At 38.6% G+C, this 13,020-nt stretch overlaps 1 protein-coding gene across 3 annotated transcripts; it reads left to right on the top strand.

The window, feature by feature from the left end:
* The first annotated feature begins 5,756 nt into the window (after positions 1-5,756).
* Positions 5,757-12,956, top strand: LOC117333573 (coiled-coil domain-containing protein 189-like). 3 transcript variants are annotated; one of them, XR_004533934.1, is made up of 11 exons: positions 5,757-5,897; positions 6,634-6,665; positions 6,965-7,030; positions 7,309-7,478; positions 7,666-7,736; positions 8,572-8,688; positions 9,069-9,129; positions 9,441-9,491; positions 11,397-11,504; positions 12,367-12,762; positions 12,832-12,956. XR_004533934.1 is itself a non-coding variant. In XM_033892925.1 (10 exons), exons 1-10 carry the CDS (start codon positions 5,763-5,765, stop codon positions 12,561-12,563), a joined length of 1,008 nt encoding a protein of 335 aa, XP_033748816.1. In that variant the 5' UTR covers positions 5,757-5,762; the 3' UTR covers positions 12,564-12,956. The 3 variants fall into 3 exon arrangements, 2 of the variants coding, with proteins under 2 accessions (XP_033748816.1, XP_033748817.1); XM_033892925.1 differs by having other exon boundaries at positions 12,367-12,956; XM_033892926.1 differs by lacking the exon at positions 9,441-9,491 and having other exon boundaries at positions 12,367-12,956.
* The last annotated feature ends 64 nt before the right edge of the window (positions 12,957-13,020 follow it).

Genomic DNA, 13,020 nt, shown 5'->3' on the forward strand with positions numbered 1-13,020 from the left:
CACGATGAGTAGAGACCGATGTACCATAGATATCTCACTGGAGAGAAGGACATGATGAGTAGAGACTGCTGTACCACAGATATCTCACGGGAGGGAAGGACATGATGAGTAGGGACTGCTGTACCATATATATCTCACGTGAGGGAAGTACACTGATGAGTAGAGACTGCTGTACCACAGATAGCTCACGTGAGGGAAGGACATGATGAGTAGAGACTGCTGTACCACAGATATCTCACGTGAGGGAAGGACATGATGAGTAGAGACTGTTGTACCACAGATATCTCCCGTGAAGGACGGACAAGATGAGTAGAGACTGCTGTACCACAGATATCTCACGTGAGGGAAGGACATGATGAGTAGAGACTGCTGTACCACAGATATCTCACGTGAGGGAAGGACATGATGAGTAGAGACTGCTGTACCACAGATATCTCACGGGAGAGAAGGACATGATGAGTAGGGACTGCTGTACCACAGATATTTCCCGTGAGGGAAGGGAATGATGAGTAGAGACTGCTGTACCACAGATATCTCACGTGAGAAAATGACATGATGAGTAGAGACTGCTGTACCACAGATATCTCCCGTGAAGGACGGACAAGATGAGTAGACTGCTGTACCACAGATATATCACGGGAGGGAAGGACATGATGAGTAGAGACTGCTGTACCACAGATATCTCACGGGAGAGAAGGGCATGATGAGTAGGGACTGTTGTACCACAGATATCTCACGTGAGAAAATGACATGATGAGTAGAGACTGCTGTACCACAGATATCTCACGGGAGGGAAGGGCATGATGAGTAGAGACTGCTGTACCATAGATATCTCACGGGAGGGAAGGACATGATGAGTAGAGACTGCTTGTACCATAGATATCTCACGTGAGGGAAGGACATGATGAGTAGAGACTGTTGTACCATAGATATCTCACGTGAGGGAAGGACATGATGAGTAGAGACTGTTGTACCATAGATATATCACGGGAGGGAAGGGCATGATGGGTAGAGACTGCTGTACCATAAATATCTCACGGGTGTGGCCGACATGATGAGTAGAGACTGTTGTACCATAGATATCTCACGTGAGGAGAAGGGCATGATGAGTAGAGACTGCTGTACCATAGATATCTCACGGGAGAGAAGGACATGATGAGTAGAGACTGCTGTACCATAGATATCTCACGTGAGGGAAGGGCATGATGAGTAGAGACTGCTGTACCATAGATATATCACGTGAGGGAAGGACATGATGAGTAGAGACTGCTGTACCATAGATATCTCACGTGAGGGAAGGGCATGATGAGTAGAGACTGTTGTACCATAGATATATCACGTGAGGGAAGGACATGGTGAGTAGAGACTGTTGTACCATAGATATATCACACGAGGGAAGGACACGATGAGTAGAGACCGATGTACCATAAATATCTCACTGGAGAGAAGGACATGATGAGTAGAGACTGCTGTACCACAGATATCTCACGGGAGGGAAGGACATGATGAGTAGGGACTGCTGTACCATATATATCTCACATGAGGGAAGTACACGATGAGTAGAGACTGCTGTACCACAGATATCTCACGTGAGGGAAGGACATGATGAGTAGAGACTGCTGTACCACAGATATCTCACTGGAGGGAAGGACATGATGAGTAGAGACTGTTGTACCACAGATATCTCCCGTGAAGGACGGACAAGATTGAGTAGAGACCGTTGTATCATAGATATATCACGTGAGGGAAGGACATGATGAGTAGAGACTGCTGTACCACAGATATCTCACGTGAGGGAAGGACATGATGAGTAGAGACTGCTGTACCATAGATATCTCCCGTGAAGGAAGGACATGATGAGTAGAGACTGCTGTACCATAGATATATCACGGGAGGGAAGGACATGATGAGTAGAGACTGCTGTACCATAGATATCTCACGTGGAGGAAGGACATGATGAGTAGAGACTGTTGTACCATAGATATCTCACGTGAGGGAAGGACATGATGAGTAGAGACTGCTGTACCATAGATATCTCACGGGAGGGAAGGACATGATGAGTAGAGACTGCTGTACCATAGATATCTCACGGGAGGGAAGGACATGATGAGTAGAGACTGCTTTACCATAGATATCTCACGGGAGGGAAGGGCATGATGGGTAGACTGCTGTACCATAGATATATCACGGTGAGGAAGGACATGATGAGTAGAGACTGCTGTACCATAGATATCTCACGTGAGGGAAGGGCATGATGGGTAGACTGCTGTACCATAAATATCTCGCGGGTGTGGCCGACATGATGAGTAGAGACTGTTGTACCATAGATAGCTCACGGGAGAGAAGGGCATGTTGAGTAGAGACTGCTGTACCACAGATATCTCACGGGAGAGAAGGGCATGATGAATAGAGAATTTTGTACCACAGATATCTCACGGGAGAGAAGGGCACGATGAGTAGAGACCACTGTACCATAGATATATCACGGGGGGGGGGGGGGGGGGAGGGGGGGGGAGGGGGGGGGGGAGGGGGGGGGGGGAAGGACATGATGAGTAGAGACTGCTGTACCACAGATATATCACGGGAGGGAAGGACATGATGAGTAGAGACTGCTGTACCACATATCTCACGGGAGAGAAGGGCATGATGAGTTGAGACTGCTGTACCATATATATCTCACTGGAGAAAAGGGCACGGTGAGTAGAGACTACTGTACCACAGATATCTCACGGGAGAGAAGGGCATGGTGAGTAGAGACTGCTGTACCAGTAATACATCACGGGAGGGAAGGACATGATGAGTAGAGACTGTTGTACCATAGATATATCACGGGAGGGAATGACATGATGAGTAGAGACTGCTGTACCATAGATATCTCACGTGAGAAGGGCATGATGAGTAGAGACTGCTGTACCATAGATATCTCACGGGAGGGAAGGAAATGATGAGTAGAGACTGTTGTACCATTAATATATCACGCGAGGGAAGGACATGATGAGTAGAGACTGCTGTACCACATATCTCACGGGAGAGAAGGGCATGATGAGTTGAGACTGCTGTACCATATATATCTCAATGGAGAAAAGGGCACGGTGAGTAGAGACTACTGTACCACAGATATCTCACGGGAGAGAAGGGCATGATGATTAGAGACTGCTGTACCATATACATCTCACGGGAGAGAAGTACACGATGAGTAGAGACTGCTGTACCACAGATATCTCACGGGAGAGAAGGGCATGATGAGTAGAGACTGTTGTACCACAGATATCTCACATGAGGGAAGAACATAATAAGCAGAGACTGTTTTACCATAGATATATCACGGGAGGGAAGGGCATGATGGGTAGATTACTGTACCATAAATAGCTCACGGGTGTGGCCGACATGATGAGTAGAGACTGTTGTACCACAGATATCTCACGTGAGGGAAGGACATGATGAGTAGAGACTGCTGTACCACAGATATCTCCCGTGAAGGACGGACAAGATGAGTAGAGACTGCTGTACCACATATATCTCCCGTGAAGGACGGACAAGATGAGTAGAGACTGCTGTACCACAGATATCTCACGGGAGGGAAGGACATGATGAGTAGAGACTGTTGTACCATAGATATCTCACGGGAGGAAATGACATGATGAGTAGAGACTGCTGTACCACAGATATCTCACGGGAGAGAAGGGCATGATGAGTAGGGACTGTTGTACCACAGATATCTCACGGGAGAGAAGGACACGATAAGTAGAGACTGCTGTACCATAGATATCTCACGGGAGGGAAGGACATGATGAGTAGAGACTGCTGTACCACAGATATCTCACTGGAGGGAATGACATGATGAGTAGAGACTGCTGTACAATAGATATCTCACGGAGGGAAGGACATGATGAGTAGAGACTGCTGTACCATAGATATCTCACGGGAGGAAGGACATGATGAGTAGAGACTGCTGTACCATAGATATCTCACGGGAGGGAAGGACATGATGAGTAGAGACTGCTGTACCATAGATATCTCACGGGAGGAGAAGGACATGATGAGTAGAGACTGCTGTACCACAGATATCTCACGTGAGGGAAGGACATGATGAGTAGAGACTGCTGTACCATAGATATCTCACGGGAGGGAAGGACATGATGAGTAGAGACTGCTGTACCATAGATATCTCACGGGAGAGAAGGGCATGATGAGTAGAGACTGCTGTACCATAAATATCTCACGTGAGGGAAGGACATGATGAGTAGAGACTGTTGTACCATAGATATCTCACGTGAGGGAAGGGACATGATGAGTAGAGACTGCTGTACCACAGATATCTCACGGGAGAGAAGGACATGATGAGTAGAGACTGCTGTACAATAGATATCTCACGTGAGGGAATGACATGATGAGTAGAGACTGCTGTACCACAGATATATCACGTGAGGGAAGGACATGATGAGTAGAGACTGTTGTATCATAGATATCTCACTGGAGAGGAAGGGACATGATGAGTAGAGACTGCTGTACCATAAATATCTCACGGTGAGGAAGGACATGATGAGTAGAGACTGTTGTACCATAGATATCTCACGTGAGGGAAGGACATGATGAGTAGAGACTGCTGTACCATAGATATCTCACGTGAGGGAAGGACATGATGAGTAGAGACTGCTTGTACCATAGATATCTCACGTGAGGGAAGGACATGATGAGTAGAGACTGTTGTACCATAGATATCTCACGGGAGGGAAGGACATGATGAGTAGAGACTGCTGTACCATAGATATCTCATGGGAGAGAAGGAATTGATGAGTAGAGAGCTCCCGAGAGATATCTGTTGTACACTGCTCTCTAACGTCGTTACTCATGTTCTTCTTTCCCGTGAGATGTATGTGGAATACCGCTCACATATCACGGGAGAAAAGGACATGATGAGTAGAGAGCGGTGTACTAACAGAACAAGAATCGACTTAAATTTTAGAGACTCACGGTTGATTGAAATGTTAAGATACATTTTTCACAAAGAAAATAATACGTGGAGTAATCGAATGCTGTGAATGTATGCAGTTTACCATATTTCATTACTGAACAGTAGACCTGTGGATTAGAAATATATATAGTTTTATAGGGAAATAGCGATCACAATTTGATAATGATGATTAGGTCTATGTATATTGTAAAATTTGTTTTGTCTTAATTTCTTTTGAAATAGATCTACTTCAAGCCTCATTTGTTTGACAACCGATATTACAATTTAATATTTACATTTCCGGTGTGTGTTCGTTATGTTACTAACGATAACATCGTTTACAAGTTGTGCACCATTAAATAACAACATATGTTAAAATGTTAATATAAGGAATATCTAATTCTGATTTTTTTTGTAGTTTACAATGGCGCCGGAAGGATGTCATAATTAAATTTTTTTGCTTTCGCAAAATCAGTTTTGCCTAGGCAAAAATATTTCTGCCTAAGCAAAAATCAGTTTCTGCTTAGGGGAAAATCGAATATTGCCTAGGCAGAAATATTTAATTAGGCCTATTTCTGCCTAGGCAAAAACAATTTTGTTTCGATTATTGCCTAGGCAGAATTCAAATTTTGCCTAAGCAGAAATCGAATTTTGCCTAGGCAAAATCATTTTTGCTTAGGCAGAAATATTTTTGCCTAGGCAAAAATATTTAATTATGACATCCTTCCCGCGCCATAGTTTACAGTGTGAAAACTTGCAAAGCAACTAAAGGGAGGTAACTCTGATAGAAAAATTAAACCGGAAGTTTATGCTCGCTAGGCAACAAACTCCATTACCGAAAAAAAAGAGAGCAGCGTTGTTTACATCTTCAAACGACAAAATGCCATCGCCTACGCTTATTGAGGATCCATTAGAAGTTAAGGATGTACCAAAATTAATACAGGTGACCATTGAAAATGTTCTTGTGTAATGAAGTGTATTGAATTATTCGTTTATGATATTTGACATCTTACTCCACAGGTACTTGTGGACATGATTATGTTTTAAATTTAAATGTTACATTATAAACGAGTAAATTATTGTATTACAATCGAATGCTTAATTTGTAAAAAAAATCGTACCTTTGCCTTATAAATACTAAAAGGTAAGCAAGTAACAGATCGAAAATCTAGGTCACCGCCTACCCTATCGAGGAAATCCCTGTTCTCCCTGAAATATGCATTGTTTTACTGCTACAAGCCTAAGCATAAGTATGTGCCATCGATTCAGAAATTGTATTTCTTCTTAGCTGGCCTTACTTGCTTACCTTTTAGTGTTTATAAAGCCAATTTACTCGTCTATAATGTAACATTTAAATTAAAAACATCATAATCATGTCCACAAGTACCTGTGATCTTACTCCTACTCTGTAACCAGTTTATTGTAGGCTGCTGTTGTACAGTACTGTGCATATAAGCCTGGTGTTGTGGGACTGCTTTACTTGTACAAAAACAAACAAAGTACTAAATCATGTTGCCATCTTATCTTCCTGATTTCTTGCCTGTATATATGTAGAATTCCAAGTAATGTGTGTGACAGGAGAACAGTTGTTGAATGAGTAATAAATGTATAACCTGGAACATAAGGTCTCTACTTAGTTGTACATGAATAATAATGAACTGTTATTTGTTTCCTTTTAGCCGAGAAATCACAGAGCCAAAGTTTGTGTTTGGTAAGTAGGCCACCATTAAGTTCCATGGAGTAGGCTACCTTATATATATATGTAGTGATTACATGGATTGGAAAAAAGGGATTTTGTTCTACTAGTACATACTCTAACATACAAAGTGTATGAATGCTAGCTACACACTGCATTGCATTGGGTCAACTGTAAATTACGTCTCAAATGTCAATGAGTGACACTATGATGGGCATACCCATGGTAGCATGGTAGCATTACTACTGGAGTCATTATAACTTGGTCATTCATTTCTCAGATGTTTTACCAAACCAGATATTTTTGTTATGCAGGGCTGATCTAACTGTTGACGATGTAGACAGGATCAATGAGTCGGGGAACGCCGCACATATAAAACAGTAAGTATATTTGTATTTGGAAGACAGGTCATCTACAGGTGCCAGTAACATGGCTCGAGACATGTTTCTTCTGTCATTATAATACACTATTAATTTATAGAGAGTATAGGAGCCTGTCAATTGATACTTCTAAAACATTAATGATTTACAAGAAAGTTATCAAAATATCAAGTTATCTATTTATCTATCTATTTATAAATCTAAATATGTAAATAATTGTTAAATAAAGCATGAGAAGTGCATGCATCCTGTTTTAGAATCGTCTCCCTTGTTTACAGAGTGTTGGCAGAGATATTCAATTTGACAGACTACAAAGAAAACCTCAAGTCTGGAATCGTCCTTGACCTGTTCTTCTACACAATACAGTTTGCTAAAGAAAATGGTTTTAGCAAAGAAAAGATGTCCACTTTATTTTCCATTGTGAAAAAGACACACGAGGTCTGCATAGGTAAATTGTAATGCAACATGACACATCCTGTAATCATACTACATTTTATCTTATTTTTTCGAAATTTCAGTAATAATAAATTTTTAAAACCATTAATGAATTAAAGAAAACAATTTAAAGTAATAATTTCCTTTACAAATTTATAGTAGTGTATTAAATTTCATTGGAATTTTCGGTATTTTTTCAGAAACTCCATTCGGAAATGTAGACCAGACATTTGACTATTTCAAAGAACTAGTGTTGTGTCATTCTGTCAATGTAAGTACATCAGACCTGCTTTACTACCCATTTGTCCGACAACCTATCTACATGTTCATCCCATTCAAATTATGTAGAAGTACCTGAGTTTAGTCTGAAAAGAACCTCATACTTAAAAAAGCTAAAGATTAATATCCCTCACATGTTAGCATTTCATTTGATGCTTTTTATAAAAATTGCACTAAAGAATCTACAAGTTATGTTCTTATGGAAATCATACATCTCAATTTACCATATGAAAACACACTTTGTAAACTTAAGAGAAATTGTAAAAAGATCTAGCTAGATTGATTTAAAAAATGTGTGCAACTCAGGTTACCCTATTTTATCGCAATAGGTTTGAGTTTTATTATATTTAGCCAAACATTGTAAAATGTTTGTATATTTATATTTTTTTTCACAAATTAGTTCATGAAGCAATGAATATTATTTTGGCGGGGGTACTCCCACCAATTCCGCTTGTCCTGACTACAGGAAAGATATTTTGATGCTGAAAATATCTTTAAATATCATTAGAAATGTTCATAAAAGGTACAGAATAGTCAGGAACTTTCCAACGTGTGTGGGATATCCCTTTAACAGTTTATTCTTTTTGCACCAAAACCCCATTTGCTATAGAAAATATACAAAAACTAATGACAGGACTATTACACAGCTGTCAATGAAATAAAAGTTCTATGTTAGATGAAATCTTCATTTTGAGTGATGTAACAGTGGCACCATTAAAAAAATTCTTTTGAAGTTATTTCCTGAAGTAAACTTATGATCTGTGTAAAATGGAACTAATTATATGGAACATGAGGCTATGAGAATTGATAGCTGGTTTACTTTACAGAGACCCCCCTACAGTATTGAGCTGTTCACAGCCGATGAGATCCGTTTGATAACAGAGTATGTCGTCAACACATATTTCCGTCACTTCAAGATGTACAAATACGCTTTCACACCACTGGTAAGTGAATAGTTTCAAGTCCTTGTTAGTTGCAACGTCTAGAACATCGTCTAAACTGATTGCTCCCAATGTTGACATGACATCAGGACCAAACTGAGTTTCATGTCTAAAGGGCCTGAAAATAATCTTATAGATATTTCTCTTAAATTCATTTTAATATTGAGTATAAGATCAGAGTTTGAGCATGACTTTGGTAAAGTTTCAATTACTTGGTTTGGTAACAGAATTACAGTATTGATGATAATGTTGTAAATTAAATATTACATTATTTGTATTTAGGTACGCCTTGATTTGGTATAGTTTCAATTACTTGGTTTGGTAACAGAATTACAGTATTGATGATAATGTTGTACATTAAATATGACATTATTTGTATTTAGGTACGCCTTGATTTGTCCTTGACGTATGTTGGAGTTCCTCCATCACCACCACAGTCTGAGGGTAAGTTATCTCCCTTGAAAATAACCCTTCATAAAATGTACCTTTAAATCTAAAGGGTAATTCTCATTATTTTAGTTATGAAAACTGTTATTTATGAAAATAATATAGAACATTATTGTTTTCAAACATGAAAAAATACTGCATGCTTACTTTAAATATTTATTTGCAAACTGGAATTTTCATTATGTTCCTTTTATTATTTTTGTGTACTATTTTAAGCCTCAGCCTCATTTTGGTTGGTTATGAAATTAGAATATTTTGATTTCAAAATGTGAATTATGTTACTTTGAAACTGTTACCATTGAAAACAGGACAGGATCGTCACAAACATGTAACATTTGCTGGTACAGCCGGGCCTAATGGTATTTACATGTAGTACATCAATATTCTAGGCAATGGGAACTAGGTCACCACAGTGATCTTGTGGCATCATCTTCTTTTGTCTGTTGATGGCACACAGTAGAACCTCAAAACAATGTGTTATATTAAAAAAATAAAAAACTTCAAAGATATAAAAGTATCAAAGTATTGAAGCCTGTTCAAGTCTGGTTGGCTTGACAGAAAAAGTTAAAGTAGATTTTCATTTTCACAAAATTTAATTCTTTTTAGAATATCGTTTTTTTTATCAGAAGTTCAACTGTGCACTCAAACTTTTTAACTGAATATTTCAATTTGCATGATGATTTTTTCTCAAAATCCACATGGGTCTCACTAGTATGTACAATTCCAGAAAATGAAATGCTTGTTTGGGATTGCACATGCTGTATGTGTTGATTACATCTATTGCATGTTATTGAAAGACTAAGTAAAATTCACAAATCCTGTACAATCAGGCATGCTCAATTTTACACCCCAAGTCTGGTAAAATTCAACCAGTCTGGTAAATTCACAAATCCTGTACAATCAGGCATGATCAATTTTACACCCCAAGTCTAGTAAAATTCACAAATCCAGTACAATCAGGCATGCTCAATTTTACATCAAAAGGTCAGGCTTTAGTTGTGTTAAGGATCTGAATGGTAGTCTCATCTTCGCTAGCCAAGGCTTCTGATTACGTTACACTCCACGAACCCTTGGCGGATATAGTTGTGTTCAAACCGTCGCGCCCTGGAATCCCAGGGCACCCAATCAAATCGCGTTTTACATTCTGGCTTGGTTTCGCAGTAAACAAAAAATGCGGCACCCAGTACAGAGCTACATTGCCGACTATGTCATGGCATTTTACCTAAATACAAAAATAACAATCTTTGGGGGAACATTCGCAGTGTTTGATCAATTCATATAAGTCATTGATCACATATCTCATCGAAATGACGCCAAGCCTCCATGTGTGTTTGTAAACATCACCGATGAAGTAAATCGGTAACGCTTGTTTTGATTGGTTGAAAATTTCATGCGTGAAGGGTGGTAATTTCGAATCACCGCTAGAGGGCCAGAACTGACGCCTATATCTGCCAAGGGTTCGTGGAGTGTAACGTAATCAGAAGCCTTGGCTAGCGAAGATGTGGTAGTCTACACAAATCACATTCCAAAGAGAAATTGTCAAGCTTACTTTGAGCAATTCTGTATGGATGCACACTATATGCTTGAGAAAACCCAAACAATCCATAAACCCATGTAGTTAACCATTTGTAATGACAAAATACTACTAAGACTACCCAAGATCAGACAAATAGCTATACCATTAGTAACACAACATTGGTATACACAAATCTACCTTCTGGGCATGATTAGAATGCCTGTGTCAAATCCCCCCCCCCCCACGAATGTACTTTTATCAAACTTCATTTTTTTTTGTATAATTAGGATGAGGGTGGTGTTGGTACTTTTTTTGTGGTGTATTCTATAGTATACATATACTTTTGCATGTTTAAATCTACCCGGTATGTGGTATATATTCAACAATTCAAGTGTTCTAATTCATGAAGTTATTGTGATTGTGATATAATTTATCAATACATATATTTATATATGTCAGGTGGAAAATATGCTATATTTAGTTATGTTGTTACAGACTTTCCATATATTGTCTTAGGAATGTAGATTTTACTAATCAAAGTCAATTTTACAATTGTAATTAAACTATTGTACAAGATAAGAATAACTTATATGCAAAATATACTGATTTAACTTCTTTCAGTAGACTTGTCCTGTTCTCTTTACATATATACAAAAATAAATTGAAATTCAATCATGCTTGCAGGAAATCCGATCAGGAGAATCCACAGTTTTGTAAAAATCTGTAACATTTTTGTGTAATTTTCCAGTGGGTGAGCCAGAAGTTCCGACTGAGGAGTCGACAGAGGACCTGATACCAGAGGATGCAGAGAGGGGTACTGGAGAGGGAGAACAAGGGGAGAAAACTCCTGAGCCAGGTAAAAATGTCATGATCAGTTGCATCTTAATAATCCACGAGCTGTGGTCTCAATATATTATCTTCCCTGTACACTTATAATCATGATACAAAGATCAAAGGCTCACAGCTAGCCACCCGATTCCTGACATGTCCCACGTTATTTGGAGTGTGTATGCTACACCATGACACTTTTGAACTATCATATAGACCATGGGTATTCATGTTTCAATGAAAGTGAACTTGAAGTTTACCTTCAAAGGGCATGTCAAAGGCAAAACCTTTGTATCTAAAAATAGATTTTATCACTATAGTAGTTTGAAATTATACAACACAGTTGATACAAGCCTTATTTTGCAGCCTCTGGAAACAGTCTCATCACCTATCAGGGAAAGTTTTAACTGTTGACTAAGACAACATGAAACAACTGTTTTGTTAACTGAATTACCCAAAATAATCAGATATATAGCCCATTTAAAAAAATGACATTTTGCATGATTGGATAAATCCTCAAACTATTCTGAAGTAGCTGCACTGTTTACGTCAAAAATGGTGGTTAGAAAAAATGCTTAATCATAATCATTCAGTTTTGATCATTGTCTAGCTTGTTTCAATTTTACAGAAACAGTAAAAACTCTTGGTTTTACAATTAGATAGAGTTAAGCAACAATATAGATTATCCTTCTAGTTTTAGTAAGGCTTGGGAGTTATTTACAGATACTTAGCAGATATCATGCTCAACCTGTTGTTTATAGTTGCATTTACAAGCAAGGGCTACTAACTTTAAAATTTGATGAGTTAGTAAAGGGGCTTCTTCATATGATTTTGTCCTACTGAGATGAGTATTCAGATCTGTTTAGTTGATGATGTCATGTGTGTTGTAGAAGAGTCGGATGCAAGGAAGGAGCTTCGCTCAATGATTCAGACATTCCTATCAGAAGAAGTGAAGAAGATGAAGGTATCAGTAGAGGAACAAATAAAAACGACAGAAGAAACTCTCAACAAAAAGTTGGACGTAGCAGAGGGGGGTTCTAAAGGAGGGAAAGGAGGCAGAGGCTCGGCCAAGGGCAAAAAGAAATGATGTGATAATGACATAACTGTATATATGATATCTTTATAATTATTCATGTTATATGCTTGTTAAAAAATGTTTGAAATAGAAATGGACTTCTTATGTATGAATTTCATACTAGAAACTATCCAGTTCCTTTACAGTTAAACCATCATCTGTTGTATTGGTAATGAAAGAACCACATATGACAGGACTTCAATACCTATCTATAGGATTGACTGGTTTTACATGTAATATTGTATATAGGATTTACTGATTTTACATGTTAATATTGTATATAGGATTTACTGATTTTACATGTTAATATTGTATATAAAGTCATCTGTAAATGTATGTATGGAAGAAAGTGTGTGGAAGAGAGACAAAGTGACTAAAATAAAGATAATAAACTATTGATATATTTAGTGTTTTATCTGATTAGTTGTAGAAATCTCATCATAGTAATGACCAATCAGTAATCAGCGTT

This window comes from Pecten maximus, chromosome 8, assembly GCF_902652985.1.
Source record: "Pecten maximus chromosome 8, xPecMax1.1, whole genome shotgun sequence".
Classification (NCBI taxonomy): domain Eukaryota; kingdom Metazoa; phylum Mollusca; class Bivalvia; order Pectinida; family Pectinidae; genus Pecten; species Pecten maximus.